This window comes from Pelophylax lessonae (genome assembly GCF_965119305.1).
Source record: "Pelophylax lessonae genome assembly, chromosome: 9".
NCBI lineage: Eukaryota > Metazoa > Chordata > Amphibia > Anura > Ranidae > Pelophylax > Pelophylax lessonae.
The window spans coordinates 242417387-242439107 of record NC_138776.1 but is presented as its reverse complement, the minus strand read 5'-3'; the positions used below and the strand labels follow the sequence as shown (position 1 = coordinate 242439107).

Here is a 21721-nt window from a genome sequence, read left to right as displayed (position 1 = left end):
TAAAAAGATTTGAAAAAAATAAATAAATAAATAAATTTCACGTAATTTACTATATTCAGACAAAATTTTAATTGATGTAGTCTATTTAAAAATATAGAATTTAAAAGATTTTTTTAACCGGTTGCCGACCGCCGCACGACTATATACTGCGGCGGTCAGCCCCGGCCAGGCAGAGTGATGTACCGGTACGTCACTTGCCTGTCACTTCCTTGTGAGCCAATAGCGGGCGAGCGCGCGCCCGCGGAGGCAGGCGAGCGTGCGCCTGCCGCGGCTCGTTCACAGGGAAGTTAGTGCGTGTGACCGGCAGACCCGATGTCCGCCGGTCACTCGACGATCGTCGGTACAGAGGGAGAAAGTCATTCTTCCCTGTGTAGAAACAGTGATCAGACGGTTCTACTATGTAGGACCGTTGATCACTGTTCCTACACTAGTAGCCACAGCCAATCACAGTAGAAATCACGCCCCTAGGGACACACTTAACCCCTCCCTCCCCAATAAAGTTAACCCCTTTCCTGCCAGTGTCATTTTGCAGTAACATTGCATATGTATAGCACTGATTACTGCAGTAATGTCACTGGTAACCCCAAAAGTGTCAAAAATGTCAGTTAAGGGTCCGATCTGTCCGCCGCAATGTCGCAGTACCGCAAAAAAAAAAAAAAAGCAGATCGCCGCCATTACGAGTTAAAAAAAAACACCAAAAATGACAGAAATCTTTCCCTTAGTTAGTAAACGCAATAACTTTTGCGCAAACCAATCAAAATACGCTTTTGTGATATTTTTTAACATTTTTGGCCAATTTGTTTTCTGCTACATATGTTTGGTAAAAAAAATTCGATTTTTACATTTTTTGGGGGGAATTTCATATAAAAAAATTTGAAAAATATTGTTATTTTTACAAAATTTACGCTCTTTTTTTGTTTATAGCGCAAAAAGTAAAAATCGCACAGGTGATCAAATACCACCAAAAGAAAGCTCTGTTTGTGGGAAAAAAAAGGATGTCAAATTCGTTTAGGTACAGCGTCGCACGACCGCGCAATTGTCCATTAAAATCAAGCAGTAAAAAAATCGCAAAAAACCCCCTGGTCGGAATCGGGGTAAAATCTTCCGGGGCTTAAGTGGTTAAGCTGTCAGAAACTGATTAAATGATTCCATGTCTCACTCACTCACAAAGGCTTCACTTGGATTGGAAACACTCAATTAAAGGATATACTTCACAAAAGGTCACATTAAGACATTTCAAAATTTAAAACAAAATGATGAAGATATGAAATTAGATTAATGGAAATATCTCCAACTGAGCCATTTTGTAAAATCATTACCACAACCGATTAGATCGGAAAAAAACTCTTAATTAGGGTTGAGCGGACACCTAGATGTCCGTGTTCGACGGGTTCGGCCGAACTTTAAAAAAAAGTCCGGGTCCGTGTCCCGGACTTTTACCGAACTTTTCCCGGACACCGAACCCCATTGAAGTCCATCGGGACCCGAACTTTAAGGCACTAAAATGGCTCTAAAACACCAATGGAAAGGGCTAGAGTGCTGCAAATGGCAGCAAAACGTAGTTAAGAGCATGGCAAGTGCTCTGCAAACAAATGTGGATAGGGAAATAACTTAAAACAACAAAAAAAAAAAAACAGAAAAATAAAACAATGTTCTTCATCTCTGAAGGACGAGGCCCATGTGGAGTAGGAGGGAGGTTGAGGTGGTGGTGGATGTGGCGGTGTCATAGGCGTGCGCACAGGGTGTGCCGGGTGTACCTGGGTCAACCCTAATCACCTAGGGCACATAGCATTATCGCTCTGTTTGCTAGTGAGGATATTGGGAAAGATCTCCCTCGGACCTGCTCTGCTCTATTTCTCTTTGCCAGCAGGGAGAGTAATGTATCAGGGCCATGTACATGTAGGCAAACACATGCATGTGTATTTCAACTTTGGGGTGCACACCCTAATGCAATAGGCTGCGCACACCTATGGGCGGTGTAGGTGGAAGCGGCGGTGGAGGAGGACCAGGGCCGGATTAAGAGCATCATGGGCTTGGTGCTGAGGATTTTGAAGGGCCTTAAGGGCCGTGCCTTGGCATGCACCCAGAGGAGGAAGGGTGCAGCCATGCATGCCTAATTCAACATGGGATGCTGTCTCTGAAGCCCATAAACACATCCATGCATCGGCAACTATCCCTCCTTGTCCGGCCTTCGCGCTGTGTGGGGAGGTTCTGAGGGTGCTGCCTGGGGAAGCGAGCATAGAAGCCAGACTTCTGTGTTTACAAGTGACAGAAGAGCGGTCACAGTGAATATGGCCAACCCGGGGCCTATATAAAAGGTAGGGGCCTGGAGCTGCAGCTCCAATAGCCCCTACGTTAATCTGGCCCTGAGGAGGAGGACGAGGTAGCCAACACTGCTTCTTTTCACAAATTTTAAATGAGGGTACACCCCAAAAGAGTGAGAAAGAGCAAAAATGGAACAATGGGTGGGTAAGGTCGGTATCCATTGCTATTCTGCACAAGGTACGGAAAAGTCCAGTGGGATCCATGCCTGGTTCATTTTAATGAACGTGAGCTTGTCCACATTGTCTCTGGACAGGCGGCTGCGCTTGTCTGTTATAACGCCCCCAGCCGTGCTAAATACCCGTTCAGATAATACACTGGCTGCAGGGCACGCCAGCACCTCCAAGGCGTAAAGGGCAAGCTCAGACCATGTGCCCAATTTGGAGACCCAGAAGTTGAAGGGGGCAGACCCCTCATTCACTACATGTAGGCGTGTGCACACATACTGCTCCACCATGTTGGTAAAATGCTGCCTCCTGCTAAGACGTTCCATCTGAGCTGCTGGTGCTGCTGTTTGTTGTGGCGTGCTGACAAAGCTTTTCCACATTTCGGCCATGCTAACCCTGCCTTCTGAGGTGCTGGCGGTGCCCTGGTTGCGTTGGCAACCTCCTCCTCCTCCTCCTCTGCCTTGTGCTTCCACTGTGGCCCCGCTGTCAGATGGGAATGCCAGCAGCATCGCATCTACCAGTGTGCGCTTGTACTCGCGCATCTTGCGATCGCGCTCCAGTGAGTGAATTAAGGACGGTACGTTGTCCTTGTAACGGGGATCCAGCAGCGTGGCCACCCAGTAATCAGCACAAGTTAGAATGTGGGCAACTCGGCGGTCGCTGTGGAGACACTGCAGCATGTAATCGCTCATGTGTGCCAGGCTGCCCAGAGGCGACGAAAGGCTGTCCTCTGTGGGAGGTGTATCGTCCGTGTCCTCTGTATCCCCCCAGCCACGCACCAGTGATGGCCATGAGCTGGCCTGGGTGCCACCCTGCTGTGAACATGGTTCCATCTCCTCCTCCAGCTCCTCCTCCAGCTCCTCCTCCAGCTCCTCCTCCTCCTCATCCTCCAGAACTGTGCCCCTGCTGGACAATTGTGTCCCTGGCATTTGTGTGTGCAGGAACCCACCCTTGGAGCCCCTTGCGAATGACTGCCCTGAAAGCCTTTGAAATGTTACCTCTTCATCCTCATCCTCCTCCTCCTCCTCCTCATCCTGTGCCACATCATCTTCCATCATCGCCCGAATTGTTTTTTCAAGGAGGCATAGAAGTGGGATAGTTAAGCTGAGAATGGCGTCATCGCCACTGGCCATGTTGGTGGAGTACTCAAAACAGCGCAACAAGGTACACAGGTCTCGCATGGAGGCCCAGTTATTGGTGGTGAAGTGGTGCTGTTCCGCAGAGCGACTCACGCGTGCGTGCTGCAGCTGAAACTCCACTATGGCCTGCTGCTGCTCGCACAGTCTTTGCAGCATGTGCAAGGTGGAGTTCCACCTTGTGGGCACGTCACAGATGAACCCCAAAAACTTGGAAAGGTGGATCTCACACGTACCGACACAGACTATCTCGCAATTTAATTGATCCCCAAAGGTTTTTATTGAATAGCGGAATAGGAAATATGATCAAAAAAAGTGTATGTATCTCACACGTACAGAAGCACACTAGGCCCCAATTACTATTGTTTGTACACCTAAAAGGGTGGATGAGGAGGAGGAGGAGTATGGAACAGGCAGCACCCTCACAGCTTCAGAAGTATGAGATAAACCCCAAAAACTTGGAAAGGTGGATCTCACACGTACCGACACAGACTATTCCGCAATTTAATTGATCCCCAAAGGTTTTTATTGAATAGCGGAATAGGAAATATGATCAAAAAAAATGTATGTATCTCACACATACAGAAGCACACTAGGCCCCAATTACTATTGTTTGTACACCTAAAAGGATGGATGAGGAGGAGGAGGAGTATGGAACAGGCAGCACCCTCAAAGCTTCAGTAGTATGAGATAAACCCCAAAAACTTGGAAAGCTGGATCTCACACGTACCGACACAGACTATCCCGCAATTTAATTGATCCCCAAAGGTTTTTATTGAATAGCGGAATAGGAAATATGATCAAAAAAAAGTGTATGTTTTTCACACGTACAGAAGCACACTAGGCCCCGATTACTATTGTTTGTACCCCTAAAAGGATGGATGAGGAGGAGGAGGATGAAACAGGCAGCACCCTCAAATCTTCAGAAGTATGAGATTGTGTTCACTGTACCCCACAAAGATTGTGTTCACTGCACCCCAAAAGGATTGTCTTCACTGCACCCCACAAAGATTGTGTTCACTGTACCCCACAAAGATTGTGTTCACTGCACCCCAAAAGGATTGTCTTCACTGCACCCCACAAAGATTGTGTTCACTGTACCCCACAAAGATTGTGTTCACTGTACCCCCCAAAGATTTTGTTCACTGCACCCCACAAGGATTGTCTTCACTGCACCCCACAAGGATTGTCTTCACTGCACCCCACAAAGATTGTGTTCACTGTACCCCACAAAGATTGTGTTCACTGCACCCCAAAAGGATTGTCTTCACTGCACCCCACAAAGATTGTGTTCACTGTACCCCACAAAGATTGTGTTCGCTATACCCCCCAAAGATTTTGTTCACTGCACCCCACAAAGATTGTGTTCACTGTACCCCACAAAGATTGTGTTCACTGCACCCCAAAAGGATTGTCTTCACTGCACCCCACAAAGATTGTGTTCACTGTAATCCACAAAGATTGTGTTCACTGTACCCCCCAAAGATTTTGTTCACTGTACCCCACAAAGATTGTGTTCACTGTACCCCACAAAGATTTTGTTCACTGCACCCCACAAAGATTGTGTTCACTGCACCCCAAAAGGATTGTCTTCACTGCACCCCACAAAGATTGTGTTCACTGTACCCCACAAAGATTGTGTTCACTGCACCCCAAAAGGATTGTCTTCACTGCACCCCACAAAGATTGTGTTCACTGTACCCCACAAAGATTGTGTTCACTGTACCCCCCAAAGATTTTGTTCACTGCACCCCACAAGGATTGTCTTCACTGCACCCCACAAGGATTGTCTTCACTGCACCCCACAAAGATTGTGTTCACTGTACCCCACAAAGATTGTGTTCACTGTACCCCCCAAAGATTTTGTTCACTGCACCCCACAAGGATTGTCTTCACTGCACCCCACAAGGATTGTCTTCACTGCACCCCACAAACATTGTGTTCACTGTACCCCACAAATATTTTGTTCACTGTACCCCACAAAGATTGTGTTCACTGCACCCCAAAAGGATTGTCTTCACTGCACCCCACAAAGATTGTGTTCACTGTACCCCACAAAGATTGTGTTCACTGTACCCCCCAAAGGTTTTGTTCACTGCACCCCACAAAGATTGTGTTCACTGTACCCCACAAAGATTTTGTTCACTGCACCCCAAAAGGATTGTGTTCACTGCACCCCAAAAAGATTGTGTTCACTGCAGCCCACACACAGAAAAATGGATGTGGATCACTGACACCTGCCTATCTCCTATCCCACACCACACAGCAATATCGATTGTAGTTTGTAGAACACACTTTCTCTAAAATTCAGCAGCAGCCTCTCCCTAACAGGATTGAGAAGAGATCGTAGATCGGGACTAAGTGCAGACCCCACCCCACACAGCAATATCGATTGTAGTTTGTAGAACACACTGACCCTATAATTCAGCAACAGCCTCTCCCTAACAGGATTGAGAAGAGATCGTAGATCAGGATTAAGTGCAGACCCCACCCCACACAGCAATATCGATTGTAGTTTGTAGAACACACTGACCCTATAATTCAGCAGACTCTATCCCTAAAATGCCTACAACTCGCCCTGCCTAAACACTCCGACCTGACCCTAAATTCTATCCGGACACCAATTTGTTTTCCCTGCCTGTCTTTCCCTAATCAGCAGCCAGCACGTATGTGTGCTCTGTCCCTGAGCTAAGCAGCAGAATGACACCGCTGCGGCTGCCTCGAACTTATAAAGACTTGGTCACATGCTTCAGACGGCCAATCACAGCTACTCATACATTTGCAGGCATGGCTGGGATAGCTTAAGGCACACCAGATAAACGATTGTTGATTGGCTGTTGAAAGCCCGCCATGAAAAGAGCGCCAAAACATGCAAAACCCGGAAATAAAACGACCGAACACGGATTTTTTACCCGAACATACAGTAAAGTGTCCGTGTCCGTGTTCGGGTAACAAAAATCCAATTATTCGGTACGAACACGAATAATACAGTCCGTGTTCGCTCAACACTACTCTTAATACTATTGAGAAATTAAGTCATACCTCCACTCAAAAACATGGAGTATCACAAATATATAGAATGCTGACAGAATGGCAATGTTTGGAGAACCCTCCGTTCATGGTAAAATGGGAGAAAGAAATAGGGGCACAATTGTCAAAACAGGAATCGGATGTAGTAGTGAAAGCGGTGGGGTCGGTAGCCACAGATGTTAGTACAATAGAATTAAATTATAAGTGTTTGTTAAGATGGTATATTACACCAGAATTAATAAACAAATATCAACCGGACAAAACAGATAAATGTTGGCGGGAATGCGGATATACCGGAACAATGTATCACATGTTCTGGGATTGTCCAAAAATTAGAGAATTTTGGACAAAGGTCCGACAAATTACCGGTGAAATTACGAATATGACGATCCCAAACGACCCATGGGTATGCCTATTTCATAAAACAACAATGCCACTAAAAAAATATAAAACAACCTTGGTCCCAACCTTATTAAATGCAGCAAAGGGAATAATACCAAAAATGTGGAGAGTGGTGGAAGGAATGGTGTAACACCGATATATTCCATAATAAAGATATTATTGATCCTAACACTCAAGAGTAGAGTTGAGCGGACACCTAGATGTCCGTGTTCGGCGGGTTCGGCCGAACTTGAAAAAAAAGTCTGGGTCCGTGTCCCGGACTTTTTCCAAACTTTACCCGGACACCGAACCCCATTGAAGTCAATAGGGACCCGAACTTTCAGGCACTAAAATGGCTCTAAAACACAAATGGAAAGGGCTAGAGTGCTGAAAATGGCAGCAAAATGTAGTTAAGAGCATGGCAAGTGCTCTTAAAAAAATTCCCCTTTAAATTAATTTTTTAATAGCAGATTAGAACAGCAATCTGTAGTGAAATATAGCTGAACGCTGCACACAACAGACTGATAAAAATAGATTTTTTTTCCCTCCTCCTCCTCCTCCTCAGTGGGCTCAAGTGAGGGCAAAAAGATTGTTCACTGCACCACCCCCCAACACAGCAAAATCGATGTAGACTGTCCCTGCCTAATCTCCAGCTTGTCCCAAATATGCTCAATAAGATCGTTCACTGCACCACCACCCACACAGCAAAATCGATGTAGAAGACTGACCCTGCCTAATCTCCAGCCTCGCCCTAAAATGCTCTAATAACTTTCCCTGCCTGCACTCCAACCTGTCCCTGCATTCTTTTCGGACACAATTTTTCACAGAATCACTGTCTGTCCCTAATCAGCAGCCAGCACGTATGATGTGTGCTCTGTCCCTAAACTACAGCAGAATGACGCGACACGCTGGGGCTCTCGAACTTATAAAGACATGGTCACATGCTTCAGATGGCCAATCACAGCTACTAATACATTAGTAGGCATGGCTGTGATGGCGCACACCAGTTAAATGCTTGTTGATTGACTGTTGAAAGCCCGCCATTAAAAGCGCGCCATTACATACAAAACAGGAAATAAAATGACCGAACACGGATTTTAAACCCGAACATACAGTAAAGTTTTCGGGTCCGTGTTCGGGTAACAAAAATCCAATTATTCGGTACGAACACGAATAATACAGTCCGTGTTCGCTCAACACTACTCAAGAGGAGATTCCAATAAATATGAAGGAAAAATGGGGAAAATGGATAGACTTTAAAAAATCAATTAAGTACGTAGAAATGAATGCTTAAACATCACTGTAGCTGGGGAAAACAGAAGGAAAAGGGCTGCATGGGTAGAGAAGGGGAGGGTAGAGGGAAGCAAGGGGGATAAAGTACTATAAGATTACATTGTATTGTATATTTTTATGCTTTTCCAAGTTTATGTTCCCTTTGTGATTCCTTTTTGGAATCTTTTGTGAGATACATGTAAATTTTATATGCAAATAAAATAAAAATCTTAAATATAAAAAAAAAAATAAATAAAGGCTTCACTTGTTTCATTACTGGATGAATCAGTGTTTTAAAAGAAACTCTTGAAAGAATCATTAAGTTTGAGTGAACATTAGGAATTTTTGTGAATGAATCATTCAGGAATAAGATTACTTGGGTGTTTAAATCAAAATTGCAAACGGTTTATTGTGCAGCACTTCCAATTTTTTCTGTAAATAAAAAAAAGTAAATACTACTAATAATGTAATATTACAAGTGTGGGGTCTCATTCTCTTCGCTTACTTTTTACTTCCATGGTCAACTGTTCCTTCAGCTGTTCTTGATCCCCAAAGGCTGGATCAAGATCAGCTGCTTTGACATAAACAGGATCAGAGAATGGCGGGATTCCTTCATTTGTCTCTGGCTGAGACATTTTTACATTGACAAAGATGCCTTTGAATCTTCTTTGTAGCGATCTTTGAAGACTGTGGATTAGGTTGCCCAAGTATTGTGTTCCTTCTTTATGCTTTTCCAAGTGATTGTTGAGGGAGAGAACACAGGGAATCACAGCACTTATGGTTACAACTTTCTCTCCCTGCGTGAGATCAGTGGCATCAGCAAAGGGTTTCAGAATGCTGACCAGTTCTTTAACCACTTGCTGACCGCCGCACGACTATTTACTGTGGCAGTCAGCCCCTCACAGGCAAAGCGATGTAGGACTACGTCGCTAGCCTGTAAGGCTCTAGGGAGAGAGCGTGCACCGCCGGAGGCGTGCTCACGGACGCCGCCGCCCCGTGCGCATGTTTGTCCGTTACAGCGGGAGAAAGGCAGGCGGCTAATGTAAACAAAGCCGCCTGTCATTCTCCCCTGTGTAATGCCCCCGTACACACGTGCAAATTATCTGAAGACTTTTGTCTTCAGATTTACCTTTTCTATGTAGTGCAAGGGCCTGCCGGATTGCATACAAATTGAAAGTGTTTAGGTTTGACCTCATATTATATGGTTTTGGTAAGTCTGCAGACAAAAGTCTTCAGATAATCTGCACGTGTGTAAGAATGGAGATCACAGGATTCTACTATGTAGGACCGTTGATCACTGTTCTTACACTAGTAGCCACATCCAATCACAGTTAGAAACACGCCCCTAGGGATACACTTAACCCCTCCCTCTAAAAAAAAAGTTAACTCCTTCACTGCCAGTGTCATTTTTACAGTAACAGTGCATATATATAGCACTGATTACTGTAGTAATGTCACTGGTAACCCCAAAAGTGTCAAAAATGTCAGTTAAGGGTCCGATCTGTCCGCCACAATTTCACAGTCCCGCAAAAAAAAAAAAAAATTGCAGATCGCCGCCATTACTCGTTAAAAAAAAAAACAACAAAAATGACAAAAATCTTTCCCTTAGTTAGTAATCGCAATAACTTTTGCGCAAACCAATCAAAATACGCTTTTTGCGATTTTTTTTTTACCAAACATAGGTAGCATAAAACAAATTGGCCTAAAATGTTAAAAAATTTAGATTTTTACATTTTTTGGGGGGGAATTTCATATAAAAAATGTGAAAAATATAATTTTTGCAAAATTGCCGCTCTTTCTTTGTTTATAGCGCATGATCAAAAAATCGCACAGGTGATCAAATACCACCAAAAGAAAGCTCTGTTTGTGGGAAAAAAAGGACGTCAAATTCGTTTAGGTACAGCGTCGCATGACCGTGCAATTGTCCGTTAAATTCACGCAGTGCCGAATCGCAAAATAGGCCCTGGTCAGGAAGGGGGTAAAATCTTCCGGGGCTTAAGTGGTTAATCAGAGCCCACTCTCTTAGAGTGAAAATAGTCTCTCTGTGCCCTCTAACATCCAAGACCTTGCACAAAGTTTGGTAGTCACAGCTAAGCAAGGACTTCAGCTGTCGGAAAGTTGAATTCCATCGAGTAACAACAGAAGCAGGAACTCCACGCTGGCCAAATTCTTTCTCAAATTCCTCCTTTAAAGAAGTACTTGTGTGGAGCAGAGAACTGATCCGCAACGCTTTGGCCAGAGCTGAACTGACAGCCCTGGTCTCTTTAAGACCATCACCAACAACTAATTGTAGCGTGTGTGCAAAGCTCTGTAATCTATGCTGACTTTTGGAGGTCAATGTCTCATTCAGCCTCTCCTACTCATCCACTGGAAGGGCATTCCAAAGTTCTGCATCATCAAGGCAGTCATCATCATCCTCATCTGCTTCAGCTGCACTGGGAAAACATGTGGTGAATGCCTTCTTCATATGTTGTGCATTGTCACAAATTATATAATCAATCTTTTGTTTGATTTTATACTGCTCACATATTTGTTCAAATTCTTCACAAATTCTCTCTCCCGTATGTGACCCCTTGAACCGGTTGCAAGCTAGTAGATGAGATTTCAATGTTATAGCATCTGCTGCAGTGTTCATCCAGTGAGCGGTGACGCCAAGGTAGCCTCTCATTCTTCTGTCTGACCAGATGTCCACAGTGACAGACAGATTTTCAACTGTGGCCATTTCACTTATAAGTTTTGATTGTCGCTCAGACACCACACTGTCAAGTCTTGAGGTGATGGTTCTGCGGCTCAGTGCAGTATATTTTGTGTCCATAATGGAGAGAAAATGAATGAAGTGCTTATTGTCAGTGATAGACGGGGGAGTGTTGCAATTAATGATCAGATCAGATATTATTGCTTCTGTAATGGCTTTTTGTCGAGGGTGGTTGACTGGATATGTAGTACTCTGGGGCACAATGAACTGTGACATGGATGGCTGCTGCAAATCGCTGCAGTGTATCTTGGATTTGACATATTCATCATATCTGCACGGATTTAAAAAAAAAAAAAAAAAATGCAGTATGTTATAACTATAAGCGCAATGCTTTAGTTTCCACATGCAGTCCACACAAACACTTGAAAATACGCACATTTAGGGAACTGCACCCAAAAATCTCCTTGAGATGGTAACTCACCCCATATATCATAGCAAAATTCGATAGCAACACCCCTCCAACATGTTGGCGAGAGTGCGGCAAGCAGGGTACCATCAAACACATATTATGGGATTGCCCGCCAATACGAGCCCTGTGGTCGGAGGTGTTCCTTTTGCTCTCCACAATTGTACAAATACCCCTAGACCAGTGATGGCGAAGCCTGGCACCCCAGATGTTTGGGAACTACATTTCCTATGATACTCAACTGCACTGCAGAGTGCATGAGCATCATGGGAAATGTAGTTCCAAAAAACCTGGGGTGCCAAGGTTCGCCATCACTGCCCTAGACCCATCTCCAGAGCTAGGTCTATTGAATCTGACAATAGAAAAAATACCGCTGCAACTCCGTAAAATAGTACTGAATGTCCTTCTTGCAACTAGATTAAGTATAACTAGGAAATGGAAAAGCGTCCAACCCCCATCGCTTCAAGACATCATCCACACTAGGGGAGTAAATCACAACGTGATTGATTAATTAATATAAATATGTGAAGAAACAATATTCATTACATCAAATTGAAATATAATATAACGTGCCCTAGTGAATCAACTAAGCAATCAATAATGAAGTGCACTCTTCAAAGTAATAACGGAAACTGAATAAAAAGTCCAATCCAAACAAAAGTCCAAGTGGTGTTGTAAATAAGATGAACTCCTTAGTGAAAGATCCACAGCAAATTAGAGTGCAAATGATCCCACCACCATATCTGGATTGGCTCCTTACCAGAAAGATGAAAATGTAAGGGGGTATAAGTGACACAAATCCAGATATAAGATACCCAACGATGGATCCCTTAAACCACACTTAGGGAGAGGATGTGCCTCTTACCAGAAAACTCTTGGATATGGGCTTAATCACACACTCTCCTGGGAATGGATAGTATCCCTCCTATGGTCCCTGGGTCTGGATGTGTCCCCTCCGGTGCCTGAGATAATCTCGTAGTGTCCCAAAAATAAAATCGTACAATAGTGTAGTACCTTACAGACTGTTTAATCGTAACATACTTGATACACTTACATAAAACGACTTGTTCCGGGCACAAAAAAGCACAGCGATGGAGAGGAGAGGCCACGGCCGCCTGCAGCTCGGTCCGCGGCGATGAGTGATGACATTGCGGCGCTCCTTACTGACGCGTTTCCTTCGAGAGGACGTCACTATCACACTATATATATTATTTTAGGTTTGCAGCTTTACCATACTGTATCCTGCACACTTCTCACTCAACACTATCATCCACACTACCCAATTGCACTACACATACGAGCTGATTATGTCCCCCACAAGTGAACATTACCATAAGGAAAGAAAAAAATGGCTCCTCTGGTATCAATGGTTCAGTTCGAACTTCACTGTATAATCTAATTTGGTCACTAGATGGCGCACTTGAACATTTCTGTTATTACTAGCTAATTTGAGTGGTGAGGATATAGGTCTACGGCATTATGCTTTACACCAGGCATGTCCAACCTGCGGCCTAGAACCACAGGCAATGCGGCCCACTGCCCCCTGACAATTATTTTTTTTGTTGCTGGGGAGGAAGGAAGTCAAGTCGGAGGCACGGCCACAGCGGCTTCCAACTAACTGTAGGCAGAGGCCGCCTCTGAGCCTCTGTCAATGATAGACAGCACATTGGTGACGTCTATCTTAGGAGCCGGTCCAGGAGGCAGGACTTCATATGACAGCAGTCACCGGGTAAGCGGGAGATCCCTGCTCTGTGTAATCCAGTGGCTCGCCTCTCTCTTCTTTGCAGAGTGCATTAGATGGGCACGCACTGGTGAGGCTACATCGGATGGGCACTGATCAGGCTGCATTGGCTGGGCACGCACTGGTGAAGCTGCATTGGATGGGCGTGCAGGAAGGGCGTGGTGGCGTTTTATTACCTTAACTGTAGTATATATTTTTATATGCGGCCCGAGAAAATTTCTCTACACTCAATATGGCCCAGAGAAGCCAAAAGGTTGGACACCCATGCTTTACACCTTCCTGTATTGTAGATGTTATGTGCTGTTTGAGCTAAAATGATCTGGATGAATATTGATAATTGATTCCTTCAAAGCAATACTTGTTACACGTGTTATGCAAACCTGCTTATTGTTTTCCCCTGTTGTATGACAAAAATTGCAATAAAAATTATTTGAAATGAAAATATGCACATTTAATACAGATAGAGCGGCCCGCTCATTTTAGGGTGCCCATCAACATTAAAATTCAGGCTAAGCCAATGTTATAGTCGAAAATCCCCAATACATCAATTTACGAGATATATGACCATTATCATTAGATTAATGATTACTGTGATACATCTAATAAGAAAAAAATATAATATGCAACCAAGGCCAAATTATGACAAACAGAAAAGATTAATTTGGAAAAAGATAGCACTAAATTAAAAGTGTAGTACACCCCCCCCCCCCCCCTCCGCCTAGGTACAGTAGCGTGCTCAAAAATTATTTCTCAAAAATGATTATATGTGCCAATACAGCAGCAGCTTTAGGAATGGAGTGTTTGTCACAAAAAATAGTCAAAGAAAAGACTATCTACAGCGCTTGCTAATATCCTGGTGCAATATATAGGTGGGTCCACTCCTGGGGGTTTAGGGGCCAGGGTATATAAAAAACAAATGCAAATAGTGTAGAACGTTTTTAAAATTTTATTTCCCACATGGGGTAAAACATCCAAAGAAATCGGCTACAAAAAAACACTACAACCGCTGACATGCAGAGTGTTCTGGCTTGCGTTCCACTGCCTCTCTGCTCGCCACTCTGCATGTGAGAGGTTGTAGTGTTTTTTTTTTAGCCAATTTCTTTGGATGTTTTACCCCATGTGGGAAATAAAATTTAAAAAATGTTCTACACTATTTGGAACATTTGTTTTTTTTATATACCCTGGCCCCTAAACCCCCAGGAGTGAACCCACCTATATATTGGACCAGGATATTAGCAAGCGGCAGCGCTGTAGATAGTTCTTCAGAAAACATTAATTAATTACATTAGTAAAAAGGGGGGGGGGGATGGTGCTGCCTAGTGGCCAGAAGTGTGTATAAAATCTGGAGTGCCAATTGGATATGGCAATAAATAAGTAGGTGTAACTAAGAATATGACAAGATAAAAAAAGAGAGGTATTGTAAAAACTGTAAATATGAGAGTGTAAAAGTATATAAAATAGATAATGTAAACAAGTGTCAGTGGGTCAAAGTGTCATGTGCATAAATGGCCCTATTAGGTGACATGTGCAAATATGACCATAAATATCAATCCAAAAAATATGAATAAATCATTATTTAAACAGATATATAAATGAGTGCCGAAAATAACATGTAAATAAGTGACCCCAAGTGATGCGAGGTCCAAAGTATACAATATTACAATATAAATATCATGAACTCAAAGTGACATGTCTGTGAATGACCAAGGCTGGTGTGCACCAACATAAACTAGTGACAAATAAATAGATAATAAAGACGCGATGGTGTATCCAAAGGATAAGTCCAATATTGGGTATTGAAGTGATAAAATGATAAATAAATATTAGCTGGTGATAAAGTGACTAAGAACGTCCAAAATATAATTAATTGATAATCAGGTGACAGTCTTTGTGTAGATTATACACAATACGTGACTCCGTGGTGGGCAGTGAGGTGCTCTGTGACCCCTTTAGTAAATGGCGCACTCACCAGAAATACCCACCCCACACAGGGGTATAGAGCGGGTTTGTGTAGTATTCCGGTAGGTGGGTCCTAGTCTCCTCTACAGGTCCTGGGTTGGACGTCTATGAGGGCCCCTGGTAGTTCCCGGGTAAAAGGGTTCCTGGGGGGAGATGGTTGGGGTCTGGTGGAATGAAATTAGTCATAAATGAGTCCTTATCAGACTGGAACAGATTACATGGAGTCCAGGAAAAATGGGACTACTTAAAAGGTGCATTATTGAAGGCAACAGAAAATTGCATTAGACTTGTCAGTAAAAGCAAAAAAAGGAGGGGGACCACTGTGGTACTCAGCAGAAGTGGCCCAAATCATTAAAAATAAAAAGCTAGCATTTTGTAATTATAAAAAACCCAGAGCAATGAAGATCAGGAAATCTACAGGATTAGGCAGAAAGAGGCCAAGCAAGTTACAAGAACTTCTAAAGCGCAGGCAGAAGAAAAACTAGCTCAGTCTATGAAAAAGGGGGATAAGACATTCTTCAGATATATAAATGAAAAAAGGAAATTAAAACAAGGAATAACTAAATTAAAAACAAAGGACGGAAGGTATGTAGAAGAGAATAAAGGGCTAGCCGACTGCCTTAATGAATACTTCTGTTCAGATTTTACAGAAGAAAAAGAAGGAAAAGGACCTCCACTTGAAAGGATGACTAATGAATCGTTTGATGCATGTGTCTTTACAGAGGAAGACGTTCTAAGATTGCTGTCTACAGTGAAGACAAATAAGTCACAGGGTCCTGATGAGATACACCCAAAATTATTAAAAGAGCTTAGTGGTGAGCTGGCAAAACCATTAACAGATTTATTTAACCAATCATTAGTAACAGGAGTCGTCCCGGAAGATTGGAAATTGGCAAATGTCGTGCCCATTCACAAGAAAGGTAGTAGGGAGGAATCGAGCAACTATAGACCAGTGAGTCTGACATCAATAGTAGGCAAATTAATGGAAACCCTATTAAAGGATAGGATTGTGGAACATCTTAAATCCCATGGATTGCAAGACGAAAAACAACATGGGTTTACTTCAGGGAGATCATGTTAAACAAATCTTATAGATTTTTTTTGACTGGGTGAATAAAATAATAGACGGTGGAGGTGCAGTAGACATTGCATATATAGATTTTAGTAAGGCTTTTGACACTGTCCCACATAGAAGACTTATCAATAAACTACAGTCATTGAGCATGGACTCCCATATTGTTGAGTGGATTAGCCAGTGGCTGAGTGGCAGACAACAGAGGGTTGTAGTCAATGGAGAACATTCAGAACAAGGTCATGTTACCAGTGGGGTACCTCAGGGATCTGTACTGGGACCAATTTTGTTTAATATCTTCATAAGTGATATTGCAAAAGGCCTCGATGGTAAGGTTTGTCTTTTTGCTGATGACACAAAGATATGTAACAGGGTTGATGTTCTTGGAGGGAAACGCCAAATGGAAAAGGATTTAGGAAAACTAGAAGAATGGTCAGAACTCTGGCAACTGAAATTTAATGTGGATAAGTGCAAGATAATGCACCTGGGGCGTAAAAACCCAAGGGCAGAATATAGAATATTTGACACAGTCCTGACCTCAGTATCTGAGGAAAGGGATTTAGGAGTAATTATTTCAGAAGACTTAAAGGTGGGAGGACAATGTAATAGAGCAGCACGAAATGCCAGCAGAATGCTTGGATGTATAGGGAGAGGTATAAGCAGTAGAAAGAGAGAAGTGCTTATGCCGCTGTACAGAACACTGGTGAGACCTCACTTGGAGTATTGTGCACAGTACTGGAGGCCATATCTCCAGAAGGATATAGATACTCTAGAGCAGGGGTACTCAAATGTAAACTTGAAAGGTCCACTTACAAATTTTCCATTCAGTCCGAGGTCCGGAAAAGTGATCGTCAAATTCCAAATACAGAACGCCAACAAAAAAAGGCATTCCCCAAAACTTGCCCCCATCCAATGTAGAGCGACCATTGTGCGTGCCCCCATTAATGCAGAGTGACCAGTGTACGTGCCCCCAATAATGCAGATTGACCAGTGTGCGTGCCCCCAATAATGCAGAGTGACCAGTGTGCGTGCCCCCAATAATGCAGATTGACCAGTGTGCGTGCCCCCAATAATGCAGAGTGACCAGTGTGCGTGCCCCCAATAATGCAGATTGACCAGTGTGCGTGCCCCCAATAATGCAGAGTGACCAGTGTGCGTGCCCCCAATAATGCAGATTGACCAGTGTGCGTGCCCCCAATAATGCAGATTGACCAGTGTGCGTGTCACCAATAATGCAGATTGACCAGTGTGTGTGCCCCCAATAATGCAGAGTGACCAGTGTGCGTGCCCCCAATAATGCAGAGTGACCAGTGTGCGTGCCCCCAATAATGCAGATTGACCAGTGTGTGTGCCCCCAATAATGCAGAGTGACCAGTGTGCGTGCCCCCAATAATGCAGATTGACCAGTGTGCGTGCCCCTAATAATGCAGAGTGACCAGTGTGCGTGCCCCCAATAATGCAGAGTGACCAGTGTGCGTGCCCCCAATAATGCAGAGTGACCAGTGTGCGTGCCCCCATTAATCTGGACCGCCGAAGCGGTCTGCTTCCTTCGGTCATCAGCGGGGGGGGGGGGTAGAATTGAGAGGATCGGGAGGATCGGGAGGATCGGAGTGGCTGTGTTTTACACTGGCAGCGCTGCATGATTACAAAAAGCCGAGTACAAGTTCTTACCCGACGGAGAGGATGTCCTACAAAGTCCCGCCTCCTGGACACCGACTCCTATGATAGACATCACCAGTGTTCTGTCTATCATAGGTAAGAGCCGGCCCAGGAGGCGGGACTTTGTAGGACATCCTCTCCGTCGGGTAAGAACTTGTACTCGGCTTTTTGTAATCATGCAGCGCTGCCAGTGTAAAACACAGCCACTCCGATCCTCCCGATCCTCTCAATTCTACCCCCCCCCCCCCCCCCCCCGCTGATAACCGAAGGAAGCAGACCGCTTCGGCGGTCCAGATTTAAGTCCGTGTGGGTCCGGAGGCGGCCCGGAGTCCGCCTATTGAGGACCCCGGCTCTAGAGAGAGTTCAGAGAAGAGCTACTAAACTATTACATGGATTGCAGGAAAAAACTTACCAGGAAAGGTTAAAGGACCTTAACATGTATAGCTTGGAAGAAAGAAGAGACAGAGGGGATATGATAGAAACTTTTAAATACATAAAGGGAATCAACTCGGTAAAGGAGGAGAGCATATTTAAAAGAAGAAAAACTACCACAAGAGGACACAGTTTTAAATTAGAGGGGCAAAGGTTTAAAAGTAATATGAGGAAGTATTACTTTACTGAGAGAGTAGTGGATGCATGGAATAACCTTCCTGCAGAAGTGGTAGCTGCAAATACAGTGAAGGAGTTTAAGCATGCATGGGATAGGCATAAGGCTATCCTTCATATAAGATAGGGCCAGGGACTATTCATAGGATTCAGATATATTGGGCAGACTAGATGGGCCAAATGGTTCTTATCTGCCGACACATTCTATGTTTCTATGTTTCTATGTCCCGGCGGTATGGGATGCATGCTCCAAATATCCACGGTGTATCAGTGGAACAGGTATTTAAGAAGTAAAGGAAAGGCACATAGCGTAATTCTGTCGAATAGGGTTTATTTCACAAAAAACAGGATCAAAGGTACTCACATTAGCATAGTAGTAATCGAGTTGGGAAACATGCGTGTGCAGCGCAATGCGGTCCACGCCTCCATACAGGAACCGGAAGTGATGCGACACGCTGTACGCGTTTCGTAATCATACGTCCTCAGCAGAGTTAGGGAGGCTGCAGCCTAGGATTTATTCATTACTTATTCACTCATATCCAATATTCCATAAGCGCGGAGTTTACCACTTACTTTCATTACATTAGTAATCATTATAGATCTTAGTGAAACCGACTATAACTGACTATAAAGAGATGACTTTCTTACCTTTCCTTGTGGCTATTGAAATGTTGAATAAAATTTGACGTTGTGGTTGTCATGTCGGATATTCTTGCGGTGCATATTTTGCATTTTTCAAATCTTTTTTTATTGGCACGATCCAGTTCAAAGTCCTTATAGCCAAACAAGACTATTTGTGGAGCTCGACTACTGTCTTCTGTCATGTTTGGGCTGGGCTGACAGCCATAGACCTGGAGGGCAAGTACAGGCAAGCCGGCGTCGCCCATTGAACCAACTATTCACGAAACAATGTCGATCACGAATCAGCTCACCTGTTTTAACAAAAATAATGCATCAATGCAGCCTCAGTCACCAGTGTCCATAAATGTAGCCTGATCAGTGCCCATTAATGCAACCTCACCAGTGCCCATCAGCTAAGCCTCACCAGTGACCATCAATGCAGTCTCACCAGTGTCCATCAATGCAGCCAGACTGTTCTGATGGCACTGATGAGCTGCATCGGTGAAGAGCATCAGTGCCACGTATCAGTGCAGCTCATAAGTGCCACATATTAGTGCCCATGTGATGGGTGAGGCATACCCATCAGTGCAGCTAATCAGTGCCACCTAGCAGTGCCCACCATTGCAGCTCATCAGTGCTGCCTATCAGTGTCGCTCAGCAGTGCCTCCTATCAGTGCCCATCAGAGCAGCAAATCAGTGCCACCTATCAGTGCCCATCGGTGAAGAGCATCACCAGTGCCACCTATCAGTGCAGCTCATAAGTGCCACCTATTAGTGCCCATCTGATCACTAAAGATAGGATGGGTAAGCCTCATCAGTGCACTGAAACCCATCAGTGCAGCTCCTCAGTCCTGCCTATCAGTGCAGCTCACCAGTGCCACTGGTACTGATTTGCGGCTCTGCTGGGCACCGATAGGAGGCACTGGTAAGTTGCACTGATAGGTGACAGACACTGATAAGGCACTGATAGGCGGCACTAATGAGCTGCACTGATAGGCAGGACTGATTAGCTGCACTGGTGGGTTGCACTGCAGTGCACTGATGAGCTGCACTGGTGGGCACTGCTAGGTGGCACTGATTAGCTGCACGGATGGGTAGGCCTCACCACTAGACCACCCCCCTACCCACTATACCACCAGCACCCCCCCACTAGACCACCAGCACCCCCCAAGCCCCTAGACCGCCACCACCACCACCAAGTGGCACTGATTAGCTGCACTGATGGGTAGGCCTCACCACTAGACCACCCCCCTACCCACTAGACCACCAGCACCCCCCCCACTAGACCACCAACACCCCCCAAGCCCCTAGACCGCCACCACCACCACCCCCCAGGGGCACTGATTTGCTGCACTGATGGGTAGGCCTCACCACTAGATCACCCCCTACCCACTAGACCACCAGCACCCCCCCCCCACTAGACCACCACCACCCCCCAAGCCCCTAGACCGCCACCACCATCACCCCCCAGGGGCACTGATTTGCTGCACTGATGGGTAGGCCTCACCACTAGACCACCCCCTACCCACTAGACCACCAGCACCCCCTCCCCCCCAACTAGACCACCACCCCCCAAGCACCCCCACTAGACCACCACCACCCCCAAGCCCCCCCTCCACTAGTCCCCAACCACCCATCACAGCCCCCCCCCCAGACCAGTTATTAATTATCAGATTAGCAAGTTCACATACTAGGTTACCTTTTGTATTACTGTACAGTAGTACAGACATGACAGACAGAGTCTGAGAGACTAGTGCTGAAGTGCTTGCTTCTTTCTTCCACCTTCCACCTTCAACGTCCACGAGTCCGACCGTCCAGGCGTCCACCTTAGTCAAGATGCGGCCGTGCGCCACTCTCCCAATGCTCGGGCTGGCCTGTATATGACATCTTGCCCGGGAAATTAAGCTCCGCCCAACACTTCTCACAAGTCTAGGGGAGGAGCGTGCAGCCTCGGCGCAGCGCACCACAAGGCTGCTATGCAGAGCAGTAGTATCATCACGGACAGGGAGGCAGTGTCATGAGGCGATGGGGATTAAATAATTGGGATAAATTATTTATGATTATTGACTCAATGACTCATTGACTGTCAAGTCATTGTCGAGTCTTCCGCCGCAAGTCAAGTCAAGTCTCAAGCAACTTGTACTCAAGTCTAAGTCAAGTCAAGTCATATTCATACTTTAATCAAGCAAGTCGCAAGGCCTGAAAATCGCGACTCGAGTCGGACTCGAGACAAGTCATACGACTCGAGTCCCCCACCTCTGCATTTTATAATGAAAATGTAGTATATTTCTATTATATATGTCACCCCTGCATCCTCTACTACTAGATAAGGCAGATCCCCATTGGATCCCATCCCCACATGGGTCAGAGATCTAAAAGTTAAAGGCTGGGTCTAATTAATCTCTTTTTCCAATTTAATCATTTGAAGACCAGGCCTGTTCTGACACTATTTGTTTACATGTAAAAATAATTTTTTGTTTGCTAGAAAGATACTTAAATCCCCAAGATTTTTATATTTTTTAAGCAGAGGCCCTAGAGAATAAAATGTGGTCGTTGCAATTTTTTATGTTATGCGGTATTTGCGCAGTGGTTTT

At 44.7% G+C, this 21721-nt stretch overlaps 2 protein-coding genes across 2 annotated transcripts in view; both read right to left on the bottom strand.

Moving 5' to 3' along the window:
* The window catches only part of LOC309563348 (uncharacterized protein), a gene marked incomplete at both ends in the record, with an annotated part of 143082 nt that overhangs the window by 104688 nt on the left and 16673 nt on the right, over positions 1-21721 (bottom strand). The gene's annotated exons all lie outside the window — the stretch shown is intronic.
* LOC309562513 (uncharacterized protein) lies at positions 10318-19875 on the bottom strand. Its single transcript, XM_082266753.1, has 2 exons — positions 19155-19875; positions 10318-11334 (listed from the first exon to the last, which is right to left on the bottom strand). Exons 1-2 carry the CDS (start codon positions 19391-19393, stop codon positions 10665-10667), a joined length of 909 nt encoding a protein of 302 aa, XP_082122879.1. The 5' UTR covers positions 19394-19875; the 3' UTR covers positions 10318-10664.

Bases quoted from the DNA above. Each gene is read 5' to 3' on its own strand.
- LOC309562513 (XM_082266753.1), bottom strand. From the start codon at position 19,393: ATGGGCGACGCCGGCTTGCCTGTACTTGCCCTCCAGGTCTATGGCTGT. The intron at 11,335-19,154 runs GTAAGAAAGTCA...AAATCCGTGCAG, and splicing joins TTCAATAGCCACAAGGAAAG to ATATGATGAATATGTCAAAT.